The sequence below is a fragment of the Oncorhynchus masou genome, chromosome 33, assembly GCF_036934945.1.
Source record: "Oncorhynchus masou masou isolate Uvic2021 chromosome 33, UVic_Omas_1.1, whole genome shotgun sequence".
Classification (NCBI taxonomy): Eukaryota; Metazoa; Chordata; class Actinopteri; order Salmoniformes; family Salmonidae; genus Oncorhynchus; species Oncorhynchus masou.
In genome coordinates, this window is record NC_088244.1 from 40,287,622 (window position 1) to 40,305,497 (window position 17,876).

At 44.1% G+C, this 17,876-nt stretch overlaps 1 protein-coding gene across 2 annotated transcripts in view; it reads right to left on the minus strand.

Moving 5' to 3' along the window:
* Nucleotides 1–5,757: 5,757 nt before the first annotated feature.
* LOC135528541 (solute carrier family 41 member 1-like) overlaps nucleotides 5,758–17,876 on the minus strand; it is a 32,151-nt gene continuing 20,032 nt past the window's right edge. Inside the window, exons 7-11 of one of the 2 annotated variants that reach the window (XM_064957696.1) lie at nucleotides 14,695–14,839; nucleotides 14,352–14,431; nucleotides 10,754–10,889; nucleotides 10,318–10,465; nucleotides 5,758–10,135 (exon numbers count right to left, since the gene is read on the minus strand). In XM_064957696.1, coding sequence (XP_064813768.1) covers nucleotides 9,962–10,135; nucleotides 10,318–10,465; nucleotides 10,754–10,889; nucleotides 14,352–14,431; nucleotides 14,695–14,839 — 683 coding nt within the window. In that variant the 3' untranslated portion in view covers nucleotides 5,758–9,961. Of the gene's footprint in view, nucleotides 10,136–10,317; nucleotides 10,890–14,351; nucleotides 14,432–14,694; nucleotides 14,840–17,876 lie in introns of those variants that run through there. The other variant, XM_064957697.1, reaches the window with a different exon arrangement.

Genomic DNA, 17,876 nt, shown 5'->3' on the forward strand with positions numbered 1-17,876 from the left:
TTGCAGCCTTTTGGAACAAAGTTTGTCCATAACAACGGTATACTGTATGGTGCATTCGAAAAGTATTTAGAGCGCTTCACTTTCCCCACATTTTGTTACGTTACAGCCTTATTCTAAAATGGATTCAATTTTTCCTCAACAATCTACACACAATACCCCATAATGACAAAGCAAAAACAAGTTTTTAGAAAATTTAGCAAATGCATAAAACGTTATAACTGAAATATCACATTTATATAAGTATTCAGGCCCTTTACTCAGCACCTTTGGCAGTCTTGAGTCTTCTTGGGTATGAAGCCAACAAACTTGGCATACCTGTATTTGGGGAGTTTCTCCTATTAATCTCTGCAAATCCTCTTAAGCTCTGTCAGGTTGGATGGGGAGCATCGCTGTACAGCTATTTTCAGGTCTCTAGAGATATTAGATCGGGCTCATGTCTGGGCTCTGGCTGGGCCACTCAAGGACATTCAGATACTTGTCCGAAGCATCTCCTGCGTTGTCTTGATTGTGTTCTTAGGGGCATTGGCCTGTTGGAAGATGAGGTCCTGAGCCCTCTGGAGCAGGTTTTCATCAAGGATCTCTCTGTACTTGGCTCCGTTCATCTTTCCCTCGATCCTGACTAGTCTCCCAGTCCCTGCCAGTGAAAAACAGCCCCACAGCATGATGCTGCCACCACCATGTGTTCTTGGGGACCTTCAATGCTGCAGAAATGTGTTGGTAGCCATCCCCAGATCTGTGCTTCAGCACAATCCTGTGCAGATAATTCCTTCGGTCTCATGGCTTGGTTTTTTGCTCTGACATGCATTGTCAACTGTGGGACCTTATATAGACAGGGTGTGTGCATTTCCAAATCATGTCCAATCAATGGAATTTATGTGTATTAGGAAACACCGTTAAACTGAAGACCGAGGTCAGCCTGTAAGCGCCTGGCCCAGCACAAGGAGTCGCTAGAGAGCGACTCCTTGCCCCCCCCCAAACACACGGCCGGTTATGATACAGCTCGGGATCGAACCAGGGTCTGTAGTGACGCCTATAGCACTGCGATGCAGTGCCTTAGACTATTTTTAATACATTTGCACACACAAAAAAATACCTGTTTTTGCTTTGTCATTATCGGGTATTGTGTGTAGATTTGATGAGGTAACATTTTTGTTTTAATCCATTTTAGGGCTGTAACTTAATAACATTTGGAACAAGTCAAGGGGTCTGAATACTTGCACTGTATTTACCTTTATATTGCAAACAGCATTTATTTGCTGACTTGAAATAGAAATAGCCTTTCCTAAGAGTTTCAAGTTTTAAAGTGTATTTGTCACTTGCAATAGGAAAAGGCAGGTGTAAAACAGTACAGTTAAATGCTTACTTGTATGTAAGCTCTTTCCCAACAATGCAGTATTCAGTATGAAGGTGAGTGGAAATAATATAAAGGAATAATATACAGTATAAATATAAAGTAAGAAAACTCATGAGAAGTATGGAAAAACTACATAAAAAAAGAGAATGCAAGTCATATACAGGTTCAGTGCTAGTACCGTAATGACAATGTGCAGGAGTACTCGAGTAATTGAGGTACATGTAAACAGCGGTAAAAAGTGACTGATGGCAGGATAAATAATAATCAATATAGCAGCAGTGTAAGGGGTGAGTGGGTGTGTAAGTGGTGATATGTGTGGCGTCTGTGAGCGTGTGTATGCGTCATGGAGTGCATGTCTATGACTTATAGACAATGACACTGAAACAAAAGACTATTGGAGAAAGACTATTGTATCTTCAAGGTATAGCCAAGAACCCTGAAACAAAAGATAATATGTTGGGTAGAGTTGCGCATTCCGCAAGAGAGTTGTGCATTCCGTTTGACAAAAACTTTGACATAAGGCGCTAAAGTCGAGTGTTTGTTGTGTACGCCAGTTACTAAAACAATGTAACTTGTTAGCTATGTTTCTACTGTGTATAAAGCCCCCCATTTAAACGAACATGCTCTAGAACATGCTCTAGCAATATTTTTAGAATAGCGATCGAAGTGTTGGTAGAGAATAATCATATAATTTCATCTCATTTGTTTGTTTCCTTGTTGAAGTGCTGGTGTGCATTACACATTTCTCAAATTAGTCTACGAGTCTTCACTTTTTTTATTGGTTGACGGGAATAAGCAGTCATGGAACAAGTTATTGAAGTGTGTGTTTATGTAAAACTGTTGTTTACGCTTTTATGGTAGAAATGTGTTTTGGGGCTATCATGATGGAACATTCCTAGCAGGAGGGAGTTCCTGGAAGGAGTACTTAGGTGTTCAGTTGGCCTTTGCCTGGGGGAGAGCAGGCTGGGCAGGTAACAGGTTGGCTAGAGTAGAGCCATACTTGAGTTTGGTTACAAGCAAAGACTTGTTGCCAGAATAGTTTACACTGAGAATATCTTAGATTTATTCAAGTCTTTGTTAACCTCCTGTTTGTTATTTTCTGTACAAAGTTTATTGGCCAATTAGTCCTGCACCTGTTACTATTGTAAATAAAAGCCTCTAAGAGAGGGGAGCACCAGAACATCCTGTCTGTCTCCTCACTGTCCGATCTGGTTTCTGCTTCACATATGGTGGCAGCGGTGGGATCCCATGTCATGGACAGTGAAGAACTGACCACAACACTACCAAACTGGTGCGACAAGAAGGAGGCCAACTACCTGTGGGGGTGGCTACACAATCAACACTACTGGGACGACACCACTCTTCTGGTAGAGTAACTACAAGGCTGTTTCCCTGACGACTGGCAAAGGTGGGCGAAGCTGTATCTAGCAAAGACCCTGGAAGAAGGGTTCTTCAGAGCCCAACGGTTTTTGCTGCCGCTGTTGGAGTTTGACCTTCCAGTTGATGAGCCCTGCAGCTGTCATCTACAGTGCATCACTACTGAAATTACTGCCTGCAGACTGACCACAACTGGGCCAGCTGGCCGAAGGCATGACCTTTCTACATGTGTGTCCATCAGATGTGGGCTGAGACAAAGAGTCCATGATCCAGATGCAGGCCGAGCCCATCACAGAGCTACTGGAGACTGGGGCTGGAGCCCTGGGTGGTCCTGTTCCATCTGAGGGGATGCCGGCTACTGATATTGCTACTGCTGCCGTAGGTACAGAGGAGCTGCCCGTTGGTGAAGTGGCACTGGAGGAATCTGGCCTATCAGGATTGGAGCCTGAGTCACCAGAGCAGTTTTCCAAATCTGAGGTCACAAAGTTTCCTGATGCATATCCTGTGTGTTGGACACCTCTCCAGTGTTTTCTGGCCCTGAGATGGCCTACTACACCGCTGCCTGCTGAGAGCTGTGCTGCTGCAACACATCTGGCCGAACCTTCCATGCCCCATGCTACCCTTACCCCTGAGTACATACAGCAGACTGGGTACATTGTCGTGTATCACCTGCCACTGTGGGTGGTGCCATTTCCCTATGAAGATGGCCAACCTTTTCCCCTGTTCTTGATGCTGGTTCCCTAAGGTTGCTGGTCATTTAAAGGGGGTGGAACTGATTACTACTGTACTTACTGTACCTGCTTAAGACACTTGGTGATGTCCTTTACCCGAATGACGCACCTTGTGAAGATGGAAGGTACGTCATGGAGAGCATGTCTGTGACAATGACACTGAAATAAATGATTGGTTGGAGAAAGACTCTTTGTTGTATCTCTTCAAGGTATAGCCAATAATCCTCATGAGGGAACATTCCTAGTGGAAGGGAGTTCCTGGAAAGAGTGCTCAGTTGTGTGTATGTTTGTGTGTGTGTGCGCGCGCGCGGGCGGGAAAGGGAGGACAGCCGTTGTTTAGCTATTCAATCGTCTTATTGCTTGGGGAAAGAAGCTTTCTTGGACACTGTTGGTCAGAGACCTGATGCTCCGGTACCGCCTGCCGGTGGCAGAGAGATCCGTCCATGGCTGGTGTGACTGATGTCTTTGGCAATTTTTTGTGCCTTCCTCAGTACCACCTGGTTTGAATGTCCTGAATGGCTGGAAGCTCACCCCCAGTGATGTGCTGGGCCGTCTGCACCACCCTTTGTAGGGCCTTGCGGTTGAGGGCGGTGCAGTTGCAATACCAGGCGGTGATGCAACCAGTCAAGATGCGTTCCGATGGTGCACCTGTAAAAGTTCTTCAGGATCTGAAGGGCCATGCCAAATCTCTTCAGCCCACCCCCTTTCCTGTAGTCCATGATCAGCTTCTTAGTCTTGCTGACGTTGAGGGAAGAGATTATTGTGCAGGCACCACATTGCCAGGTCTCTGACGTCCTCTCTGTAGGCTGTCTCATCACCTTCGGGGGTCAGGCCCACCACTGTCGTGTCGTCAGCAAACCTGATGATGGCGTTGGAGTCGTGCGTGGCCATGCAGTCGTGGGTAAACGGAGTACAGGAGTGGGCTAAACACACACCCCTGGGGGGGCCCCATGTTGAGGGTCAGCGTGGCGGAGGTGTTGTTGTCTTCCCTAACCACCTGGGGTCGGCCTGTCAAGAAGTCCAGGATCCAATTACAGAGGAAGGTGTTCAGTCCAAGGGTCCCAATCTTAGGGACGAGCTTGGAGTGGACTATGGTGTTGCACACTGAGCTGTAGTCAATGAACAGCATTCTCACATAGGTATTCCTCTTGTCTAGGTGTGAGAGGGCTGTGTGGAGTGCAATTGAGATTGTGTCATCCGTGGATCTGTCGAGGTGGTATGCACATTTTAGTGGGTCCAGGGTGTCTGGAATGATGGAGTTGATGTGTGCCATGACCAGCCTTTCAAAGCACTTCATGATTACAGATGTGTGTGTGACAGTCATTGAGGCAGGTTACTTTAGAATGAATTTGCGAAGCTCCCTGAGTGTTGAGGAGCCACCATCAAGTTATGTACAGACAGCCTGTTTCAGACAAACACCCGTAGACTGTGAATAATGTCTGGAGAGAACAGAGGTCGCACTCAGTAGAGTTGCATCATTCATGAACTCCTCAGCTGGGAAATGACACAACATTTGACTGTTGTTGACAAGTGGTCTGTAAAACCACTCCACACAGCCTACAGAGAAACGAGCAGGTAGTTACACTATTTATTATACCAGTATTACACAGTTGTCTTGCTGTTTTACTGTACATGTTGTCTAATGTTAGAGCCCTCTATGTTCACTTTGCAAGTGGCAAATTGTATTTTATAGTAACAATATCAACCATTCAATATAAATTATACTTTCACACACTAATTTCTCAACATCCAAGCACACAGTAGTAGAAAGTGATGACATCTTGTAATGTCATTACTGGTTATCAACCATCATAGGATACCCTTTTCCATGTCCTTATTTTCCATTATGAAATACTGTTGTTCTGTTACAGAAATATATTTTGTGGCTATGAAACTATTGTGAAGGAATTGAAAGTTTTCTCCACTTTTGAAAAGTCCAAAAACCCAATCTGCAATTTCGGCATGACTCATTCATTGGAGAATATTTTGCACAGGCTTTAAAAACAACTTTATGTGCTCATTGTGTGTTACCAACAAACTGTGAATTTAATACCAATGTACACTAACTGATACAGACAAGTGGTCAGTTGTGTTACCAACAAACTGTAAATTTAATACCAATGTACACTAACTGATACAGACCAGTGGTTAGTTGTGTTACCAACAAACTGTGAATTTAATACCAATGTACACTAACTGATACAGACCAGTGGTCAGTTGTGTTAAACCAATGGGACTGACTGACTGGAGCACAGGGAGAGCTGAGAGAGAAAGATTACAGGTTTTGCGGTCACATACTGTTCAGTGTTTTTTATTACAATGCGACTGACCAGAGCCACAGACCACAGAAAACATATTGATGCTTGTTGTACATTTATGAAGTATTTGATACCATAATTTCAAATGTCTATGAAAGGTAATTTAAATAATATGATAGTTCTGCAATTGTGTAGAAAAAGGCATGTTAAGGCCAGGCACCACGCCCTATCACAATCAACTTTTTCCAGTTACATGTAGACACAAAATACAACTTTTTTTGTATTACAATATTTCTGAAATATTGTCTAAAACATGCACATTTTGTGTTCTCATTAAATTTACACATATTTTCATAAACCACACAATCAACATTTTTCTGGATGAAGTCAGCCCAAATATTTTGGTACCCATAAGAGCAAAGAATGAAGTAAAAGCAGGAAGTCCAACCATCAGTCTGTGCTGTGATTTGTTGATTCAATACAAATAAAATTTAAAAAGTGAATTCTATTCCATGAGTCAGTTAGCATCATCTGAATTAACATTATACATTACCATGGAAATGACTACATCACAAATGCCAGGGTTAGAGGTTCCAAGCCCGTTCTATTCATTCTCATTTCTATGTGGAAAATGCTGTCTCAAGTGCTGCTCCAGAATCGCCCATAAGTGTGCAAGTGGGTTGAGATCAGAGTGGTATACACTACAAAGTAAGCTAGATCTATTCAGGCATTTTTAAAGCTATCCAGCTTCAGTTAGCTTCACATTCCAGCTCAGGCTTCATCCGTACTATAACTGTGGATATTGCTCATCTGCCTGCCGCTAACTCAAGCAGGCTTGTAACTATGCATGGCTAGTCAAATTGTGTGACTATTCATTGAGCCAATGTTTAAACATCAATCCATGGGCGTGTCAGTGCCACATTTAAATTTTTGCCGAAATCAACACGAAAGAAAAGTTATCTTGCCAATTCAGCAGGCTCTGCTGTGAAATGGGCTATTACAAGTGCCATATTTATGTTATTACGTGCTTATCAATGCACAGGCACCTTTTCCCCCATCTATCGATAAAATCATTTTATAAAGTCCTACAAAAGTTTTACTGTGCATGAACTTTCAAATGCATCCTGTCTTTACTAAATGTGTAATGTGATGGGTATTTTAATATTACAACTTTTAAAACATTTGATTAATACAATATTATCAGGCATCTTCCTCAAATGAAGGGGATGATGATGCAATATTTGCAACAGGGAGGGAAGCAGATTTCGTTGGTTCTCAACTCGTGGCTCAGTCACTTCATTTAGGGTAAGTATGGACCCTGGGCTAAGCTAAGGACCCTGGGACTAAACACCTCTTTCTACAACTGGATCCTGGTAGCCAACAACACATCTGCCACACTGATCCTCAACACGGTGTCCCACAGGGGTGCGTGCTTAGTCTCCTCCTGTACTCCCTGTTCACCCACGACTGCGTGGCCAAGCGCTCCTCCAACACCATCATTAAGTTCGCTGACGACACAACGGTGGTAGGCCTGTTCACCGACAACGATGAGACAGCCTATGTGTGGCAGTGTGGTGCCAGGACAACAACCTCTCCCTCAACGTGAGCAAGACAAAGGAGATGATCGTGGACTACAGGAAAAGGAGGGCCAACATGCCCCCATTCACATCGACGTGGCTGTAGTGGAGTGGGTCAAGAGTTTCTAGTTCCTTGGTGTCCACATCACCAACAAACTATCAAACACACCAAGAAAGTCGTGAAGAGGGCACGACTTTCTCGACGAAAGACTTTCCCCCTCAGGAGACAGAAAAGATTTGGTATGGGTCCCCAGATCCTCATAATGTTCTACAGCTGCACTATTGAGAGCATCCTGACCGGTTGCATCACCGCCTGGTGTGGCAACTGCTCAGCATCCAACCGTAAGGCGCTACAGAGGGTAGTGCGTACAGCCCTGTACATCACTTAGGCAAAGCTTCCTGCCATCCAGGACCTATATACTAGGCGGTGTCAGAGGAAGGCCCAAAAAATTACTCCAGTCACCCAAGTCATAGACTGTTCTCTCTGCTACCACACAAGCGGTACCAAGTCTATGTCCGAAAGGCTCCTCAACAGCTTCTACCCCCAAGCAATAAGACTGCTGAACAATTAATCCAATGGCAACCTGGACTATTCGCTGCTACTCACTGTTTATTATCTATGCATAGTCACTTTACCCCAACCTACATGTACAAATGACCTCGACAAACCGTACCCCCGCACATTGACTCAGTACCGGTACACCCTGTATATAGCCTCATTATTGTTATTTTATTGTTACTTAATTTTTTTACTCTAGTATATTTATAAATATTGTCTTAACTTTAGTTTCTTAAAAATGTATTGTTGGTTAAGGGCTTGTAAGTAAGCATTTCACGGTAAGGTCTACCTACACGTGTTGTATTTGGCCATGGCATATGGTTTTACAGTGTTTTCATGCTCATCAAACCATTCAGGGACCAATCGTGCCCTGTGGATGGGGGCATTGTCATCCTATGGGGGGCATAGCCAAAATAAGGACCCTAAAGCATAAGGACCCACACCTGTGTGGAAGCATCTGCTTTCCATGTACTTTGCATCCCTCATTTACTCGTTTCCAATATTTTGGCAGATACTTTTACATAAAAAGCATTTTTAGAACATTTGTAATGTAGTCTATAATAAATATGTGACAAATCAACCATTTCCTCTGAGTAATTCCGGAGAATATATCTAAAGGATAACCACACACACTTTGGTGAATTTAGATGCTTCTAAAGCTGAGAAAAATGAGTTGGACAGGGAAATCTGTCCAGTCTGACATTCGGGAAATGGCAGTTAAAGACAAGAACACTGAATTTTGCAAATGCCTATTTTGACCCAACGACCATCTCTTCGAAGTAAGTTACTAGATACAGTATAGTCCAGATTGTAATATTCTCTATGAAATGAGCTTTAAAATGTAGTGAAATTATGGATGTATGTACATTTTAAAGTGATTCAAATTCATGAAATGTTGATGAAGGTAGGATAAACAAAATAAAGAATACATTTACATTAGTTTTTTGTTTCATTTTTATGTTCGAGCCCCTTAACCATGTGTGAGGGCACTACAGTTGTAACGTACAGAAGGCATGTGAATGGGGACATTGCAATGTTTTAAATAAAGCTACCTTCTCTTTAAATAGACATTTGTGATTATACAAAACACACCTGACATGTAACATTCATGATACACGGACTTGACAGATACTGTGTACTTTAAGGTTTTGTTTTTGCATTTAAGATTGCTGCTGAACATTAAGATGTGACAAACATTAGTAACACTTTATCAGGCACTTTGCTATGATACCGTTTCCCGTCCTGTCATATGTGATAAGACGCCGAACACCTTGAACCAGATTTGAGAACAGTTTCAATGTTTTGCCCTTACCCCATCTCACATTACTGATGACATGCCAACGGTAACTCTGGTTTAAGTGCCTTCCGTAAAAGTTTCATTTGCAGATATTTAACTTAACACTGTGACAGTAAGCTGCTCATAGGAAAATCACAAAATAATACTGATTGCCTTCAAATATGTTCGATCCTTGATACATTCACAGGTCCAGTTGTCTCCCACACCCTAGTTGCAATTTCAGTGGGTGCAGTAGTTTCAAGCTACGCATTGGTGGTGATGTATGAAGATGATTCTACTTCGATCTACAACAGAATGTTCCTGTAGTTACCAGTCAAGTAAGGTTTTTTGAGTTATGTCTATAATGAAAGGGATGTTGCCAAGCCCCACTCTGCATTCTACATCCAGAAATACTGTAAACAAGTTAAAATTCATTTTCATACACCAACATACAATGCACCCATTATCGATCAATAACCGTTCCCTAATTTCAGAAAAAGTTCAATTTAGTGTGTTGATTTTTCCATTGTCTCACATTCACAAGTGACATGTGGGGTGTGTGAAATAGGACCTGGATGAGTTTGCAGTTTGTCCCATCAACCCATACTTTCTGAGGTTTGAAATGACCCACACCTCCTGATGAACTGTAAGCTGAGTGAGTGAGTGTGCGTGCAGTCAGTCAGTCACACTGCCATCCCCACGCCCAGCAGAGTAACTCCCTCCAGTGGTGAAGGCAGAGGAGAGGCAGGGCAGGGAGATGATACAGACCCCTGGTCTGGGAAGGCACAGCACAGAGAGGCCTGTAGCAGACCGATGACCTCCATCCCTTTCAGAGTCCCAGCCCCTCCATGAGTGAGACTGAGCGGAAGACCAAAGCCAGGAAGCCGGTCCCCAGCAGGTCTCCCAGGGCTGTCAGGTAGGGGATGGAAAAGTTGTCTGGGTCCAGACTCCTCCTCCACATCAGACGGACTATCAGGTCAGCCACATAGAGGAGGATACCCACCTGGAGGAACATCCCATACAGACAGACAATCCATCACACAGCAGATCTGAATGAGAAGTCCATAAGTCCTTATACTTCAATAACTGTATAATGAAAAGTCCTTACAAGTCTGTATGAGACATTACCAAACTCCATCAGTGTACCAGTGACTGAGGGGTAGCAGGCGAGGGGATAGGGCGTACCTGGAGAAGGGCAGCACACAGGTAGCAGATGATGAAAGTGACAGTGAGGGCAGTGTGGCCGCCTTGGAGCAGAGAGATGGTATAGAGGAACACCAGGTGGCCCGGAACCACCAATAGGAACAACACCCTCGCTGACTTGGAGTTCACACCTGGAGAGACAAAGTTAACTAATGAATACTGTAGGTAGTTTTCATATCTTGTTTAGTTACTGTGGAAGCACTGTCTGAAATGTAAATCTGTACAAATACTATGACAAAGAGAGGATAAATATAACAGGAATGGCAAGAGAGGGGTTCCAAATAGTAAAGTTCATATTTGCTAAATCACAAACAGAGAGGAAGTAACTGGCATATATTCTCCTTTTTTGTTTTTTGTTACAGACATATCTACATGCAATCCAGGAACCTCTATAGAAAGACAGAGTGGAGGAGCCTTTCCTGAGGTGAAGAAGGTAGTAAAGGGGCTGGGCCAGTGCTGTCTCATCTTATAGGGCAAGACTCCAGGCATGCTCCAGAAGTGAAGGTAGGTTGAGATCCGACTGGCCTGGATGGCCACCAAGTTTCCTCCGACACCTGAGGGGAAGCACCGAGCATGGAAAGAATATCAACCACACAAGTCTCCTATTATATAGTCACCTGCTTTTCCATTGAAATATGAAATATGACTCTATATGTAAAACACATGTTGCCCACCACATGCTTTTGACTTCAAAATTTCCTGAGTACATGATTTATTTAATTTCTTATTTGATTCATCAATTCCACATTGACAGATCCCTGCTTGTAGGTCTGCACGGGACTGATTTCTTCATCCTGCAGCTTTTCATACCACACCTGCCCGCTCACGTTGGCTTTCTGTCGGACTCTCTTCTGCTCCATGGTCTTGAACCCAACCGCAGTCCTGCAATGTTATTTCAGGCAGCTCGCTTGACAGCCATGGTTCCAGCAAGTGTGCGCCCTATACTATAGGTAATATCAAAATGCTCTAAAATAACCTAAAAAATAGGTTAGGTTAAATGACCAGAGATTTTCACGTAGCTTCAAGTGCAGCAGCGATACCTCTCTTAGTTGGGCGTGCAATATCAGGCGTGCTTGTGGTCTCAATTGAATAGAGTATGAGGCTATAACCTATGCAGAAGCACGGGTAGATATCTTTCCAGGGAAATTAACTTCCTAAATAACGTAGTTTGAAGAGAGCAGAGTTGGAGAGAGAGAGCGGACACTTTCTCTTCAGCTACGTTTAGCATAGGCCTAATAGCCTACCTTTCAGGAGAGGACACATTTCAGACGGACACAAATACGGGTGATCAATCTTTATTTCTAGGCGATGTACTAAACTATAAACTATTATGATTAGGCTATAGTTTACTACATTGCCTAGAAATAAATATTGATTGTGTCCGTCTGAAATTCGCCCCTCTCCTGAAAGGTAGGCTAAACATAGCTGAAGAGAAAGTGCAAGTGTCCGCTCTCTCTCTCTCCAACTCTGCTCTCTTCAAACTACGTTATTTAGGAAGTTAATTTCCCTGGAAAGATATCTACCCGTGCTTCTGCATAGGTTATAGCCTCATACTCTATTCAATTGAGACCACAAGCACGCCTGATATTGCACGCCCAACTAAGAGAGGTATCGCTGCTGCACTTGAAGCTGCAAGAATAATGAGACCGGACACTTGCACTTTCTCACAAGCTATGTTTTGCATATAGGATATAGCCTACCTTTTAAGAGCGGGACGATTTGTAGACCGACTCTTGTTGGTTGAGGGCCCTCCACTTCTTCCATTATCAATATTTATCTACCGACACTGTAAACTATGTAGCCGAATCATATTTCAGTTAATTTCCTTGAAAAGATACTATACATCACCAAAAGTATGTGGAAACCCATTGAAATGAGTGGATTCGGCTATTTCAGCCACATCCGTTGTTGACAGGTGTATAAAATCGGGCATTGGCAGTAGAATGGCCTTGACTTAAACAGGATGCCACCTTTCCAACAAGTCAGTTGTCAAATTCCTGCTCTGCTAGAGCTGCCCCGATCAACTGTAAGTGCTGTTATTTTGAAGTGGAAATGACTGGGAGCAATAAGTGGTAGGCCACACAAGCTCACAGAACGGGACTGCAGAGTACCCAAGCGCGTCTGTCTTTGGTTGCAACACTCACTACAGAGTTCCAAACTGCTTCTGGAAGCAACATCAGCACAAGAACTGTTCGTCGGGAGCTTCATGAAATGAGTTTCCATGGCCGAGCAGCTGCACAAAAGCCTAAGATCACCATGCGCAATGCCAAGCGTCGGCTGGAGTGGTGTAAAGCTGCCATTGGACTCTAGAGCAGTGGAAACGCGTTCTCTGGATAGACAAATCTTGGTTTCGCAGATGCCAGGATAACACTACCTGCCCCAATGCATAGTGCCAACTGTAAAGTTTGGTGGATGAGTAATAATGGTCTGGGGCTGTTTTTCATGGTTCGGGCTAGGCCCCTTAGTTCCAGTGAAGAGAAATCTTAACGTACAGCATACAATGACATTCTGTGCTTCCAACTTTGTGGCAACAGTTTGGGAAAGGCCCTTCCTTGCCTCAGACAATGTCCCTGTGTACAGGTCCATACAGAAATGGTTTATCGAGATCAGTGTGGAATAATTTGACTGGCCTGCACAGAGGCCTTACCTCAACCTTTGGGATGAATTGGAATGCCGACTGCAAGCCAGGCCTAATCGCCCAACATCAGTGCTGCGACCTCACTAATGCTCGTGGCTGAATGGAAGCAAGTCCCCGCAGCAATGATCAAACATCTAGTGGAAAGCCTTCCCAGAAGAGTGGAGGTTGTTATAGCAGCAAAGGGGGACCAACTTCATATTAATGCCCATGATTGAGATGTTCGACGAGCAGGTGTCCACATACTTTGGTCATGCAGTGTAACTGCCACACTATTCTCCGCCCATGCATAGGCAGTCTACTCTATTTTATTGAGACCACACATATTGTAGCAGTCTTTGATATATGATCCACGTTACAATTTCCACCAAGAGGTTTAACCCTATTGGTGCGATGTGTAGGATGTTTGCCTTTCATGCCAGAGACCAGGGTTTGCTTCCTGCCCCCTAAGTTTGCTACACTGGTGTCAGAAGTGGGATAGTGGCTGTGAGGCCATCAGAACGCACGGGCGAAGTGTGAAGGGTCTTGAAAGAACACATAAGTGCTTGTAATATGCCTACAATAGGTAGGCACATGCATACGATGCAGGAAGATGACAGTTTGCAAATAATCTGCGGGACAAAAACCCTCTTCATCCCAAAGTTGTCTGTCTGGATCCAAAGGTGCAGCCCTCTTCCTGCTTGAGGTCTTGCCACTGTTGCCACCAAGTGGAGAAACAAATTGCTATTGATACATTTGCCTTACGTATTTTGATGTAAAAAATATTACCTTTATTTAACCAGGCAAGTCAATTAAGAACAAATGATTATTTACAATGACGGCCTGGCAATCCTGTGTGGACAGGGGCTACTGTTAACAGCACAAATGCAACAGCAAACAAACAGTAGATGTGTGTTTGAGTGCGTACAGGCATGTGTGTGGTGTGTGACGTGATTCTATGGTAACATCTACCAAAATACTGTTTTTGTCATATCCTAATCAAACACCAATACAGATGTGTATCTCAGACTTGACGAGACTTGAGGGGACATTGTGTTTTACCAAAGTGCCGGGTAATAGTCATAGTATCAGGAGAGGGAAATTCTAACCACTGTAAGCGATATTTAACTGAGGTCCAAAGGCTATCCAATGCTCAGCGTCAGGCAGCCAATATCAGCCTGGGACACTGCCATTTGTGGGGAAGAACATCTGACCGTATGCTCTTAAACACTCTCATTTGAACGTATTTCCCAGCATGTGTCATTTATAGACAGTTAACTGACTGAGCCAGGCACATGAATGTCCCATGGTCGTTAATAACTCAACTCTCCCCTTTCCATCCTTGTATAATGTGTTCAGAGACCACTTTCTAGTTTCATTTAACCAAGATGAGTCCACTCACCATTTATGACGGGTGTAAAGACGGCCATCCCCTCAAAGTTAGGGTCGCTAACAGTCTTGTCCAATATGAGTCCCCCAAAACTTAAAAAGGTCATAATGAAAAACATCAGACAAACATCTACTGATCAGATACATGTTTTTAATAACATATAATAAAAAGAATAATAATATATGCCATTTATCAGACACTTTTAACCAAAGCGACATACAGTCATGCGTTTTACGTATGTGTGGCCCCGGGATTCGAACCCACTATCTTGGCATTGCAAGCTCTATCAACGGAGTCATACAGGACCATATGATAAGGTTATGATAAGAATGATAAGGTGTCATGTGTGTCTTACCTGCTTATAGACATGGCTACGAGGACAGGCTGCCAGCCAGAGACGAGGACCTCTTTGATTTGAGGGCTCTTCCGGGCCACCACCACCCACAGAGGGATCAGAGCCAGGAAGAACACACACAACAGGGGAGACAGGTACCAGACGTCTACACAACAGAGAAAACAGTTAGAATAGTGTCCACAATGCACTGTTACCACTCTCCCACACAAATACAACACAATTCATCTGACATAAGAGCACCTCCAAAATTGTTAGAAATGTTCTGATATTTAAACATTAAAGCCATTTTACTTTTAGATGTTTAAATTGGGCTTTGTAAAAGTAGCTAACTGTATAGTTTGTGCAGACCACAGGCAACAGATGAGTGGGAACTTACACTGAACAAAGGAATTAATGCAACAAGGTACAATTTAAATGATTTTACTGAGTTACAGTTCATATAAGGAAATCAGTGAATTAAAATAAATTCACTAGACCCCAATCTATGGATTTCACATGACTGTGAATACAGATATGCATCGGTTGGTCACAGATACTTTTTAGAAAAAAGTAGGGTCGTGGATCAGAAAACCAGTCCGTATCTGGTGTGACCTCCATTCGCCTCATGCAGCGCCACACATCTCCTTTGAATAGAGTTGATCAGCCTGTTGATTGTGGCCTGTGGAATGTTGTCCCACTCTTCTTCAATGGCTGTGCAAAGTTGCTTATTGGCTGTAACTGGAACATGCAGTCGTACACATCGATTCAGAGCATCCCAAACATGCTCAATGGGTGACATGACTGGTGACTATGCAGGCCATGGAAGAACTGGGACATTTTCAGCTTCCAGGAATTGTGTACAGATCCTTGCGACATTATAATGCTGAAACATGAGGTGATGGCAGTGGATGAATGGCACGACAATGGGCCTCAGTATCTCATCACGTTATCTCTGTGCACTCAAATTGCCATCGTAGCTTATGTCTGCCCATACCATAATCCCACCATGGGGCACTCTGTTCCCAACATTGACTGTCTGCCATCTGCCCAGTACAGCTGAAACCGGGATTCATATGTGAAGAGCACACTTCTCCAGCGTGCCAGTGACCATCGAAGGTGAGCATTTGCCCACTGAAGTCATTTACAATGCCGAACTGCAATCAGGTCAAGACCCTGGTGAGTACGACGAGCACGCAGATGAGCTTCCTGAGACGGTTTCTGACAGTTTGTGCAGAAATTTTTTGGTTGTGCAAACCCACCCTGATCAGCTGTTTGGGTGGCTGGTCTCAGATGATCCTGCAGGTGCAGCAGCCGGATGTGGAGGTCCTGGGCTGGAGTGGTCACACGTGGTCTGCGGTTTCGAGGCAGGTTAGACGTACTGCCAAATTCTCTAAAACTACGTTGGAGGCGGCTTTTGGTAGAGAACTTATTAACATTCAATTCTCTGGCCTTCGTCCTCTGTTCTGGCTCCCTTATCAGTGGCTTCTAACTTGGTTTCAGAACTTCAGAACCCCCCCCCCCTCATAAGAGCGTGAGGGTGTCTGAGACTCCATCAGGCCCCTCCATCAGCCACTATGGATTCTACTACAGTTGGCTATGGTCCATCGGGCCTCTCCGCCCATCAATCCTTGGGGGGTCTGCGAGGCCACTCGAGATGAAAGAGCGGCCGCACATCCTCAGCCTTTGCACCAGCTGTGATCCTTGGTTCCCGGGGCAAAACATATTGGTCCCCGGAGGGAAGAAAACCCTGTGCTAACGATTACTGGACATTACAAGACATCTTCCTACCATTCTACAACAGATGTCGGGGGCTGACACTGTCGTAGTCCATGTGCGGGTCAAACGACATTAGGAGGGCTAGCTCGGAACTGCTGAAAATTGATTTTAAAGAACTGATCCTAGCTCGGAAAGCAGACAATTATTTCAGGCCCAGTACCATCGTTGGGCCGCAGCTGTGAGCGATTCAGCAGGTTACTGGCATTACATATCTGGCTAAAATATTATTGTAGCTCTGTTGGCATAACTTTTATCGATAACTTTGACACCTTCTGGAAACAAAAGATGCTCTACAGGAATGACGTGGTCCATCCAAATCATCTTGTCCACGCATTTCAAGGCTGCGTTGAGACAATTACTTATCAATGACACAAGCCCTGCTCAGATAATCCCTACCAGTTGTCATAGTGCTGCAGTAAATGTAAATGGTCCCAGGAGCGTTGAAGTCATAATGTAAGTAACCTAATTTACAGTGTATCCGGAAAATATTCAGACCCCTTCCCCTTTTCCACATTATTACGTTACAGCCTTATTCTAAAATGGATTAAAGAAATAAAAATTCTCAAACTACACACAATACCCCGATAATGACAAAGCAAAAGACAGGTTTTCAGAAGTGGTAAGATTATTAAAAATAAAAAAAATAGAAATATCTTATTTAGATAACAATTCAAACCCTTTGCTATGAGAATCAAAATTGAGCTCAGCTGATTGGACATGATTTGGAAAGGTCCCACAGTTGACAGTGCATGTCAGAGCAAAGCCAAAACCATGAGGTTGAAGGAATTGTCCGTAGAGCTCAGTGACAGGATTGTCTCGACGCACAGATCTGGGGAAGGGTACCAAAAATGTCTGCAGCATTCAAGGTCCCCAAGAACACAGTGGCCTCCATCATTCTTAAAATGGAAGAAGTTTGGAATCAGCAACTCTTCCTAGAGCTAGCTGCCCGGCCAAACTGAGTAATCGGGGAAGAAGGGCCTTGGTCAAGGAGGTGGCCAAGAACCCGATAGCCACTCTGGCAGAGCTCCAGAGTTCCTCTGTGGAGATGGAAGAACCTTCCAGAAGGACAACGATCTCTGCAGCACTCCACCAATCAGGCCTATGGTAGAGTGGCCAGACGGAAGCCACTCCTCAGTAAAAGCGTGGCCAGACGGAAGTCACTCCTCAGTAAAAGCGTGCCCAGACGGAAGCCACTCCTCAGTAAAAGGCACATGACTCCCACTTGGAGTTTGCCAAAAGGCACCTAAAGGACTCTGACCATGAGAAACAAGATTGGAGATGGAAGAACCTTCCAGAAGGACAACGATCTCTGCAGCACTCCACCAATCAGGCCTATGGTAGAGTGGCCAGACGGAAGCCACTCCTCAGTAAAAGCGTGGCCAGATGGAAGTCACTCCTCAGTAAAAGCGTGGCCAGACGGAAGCCAC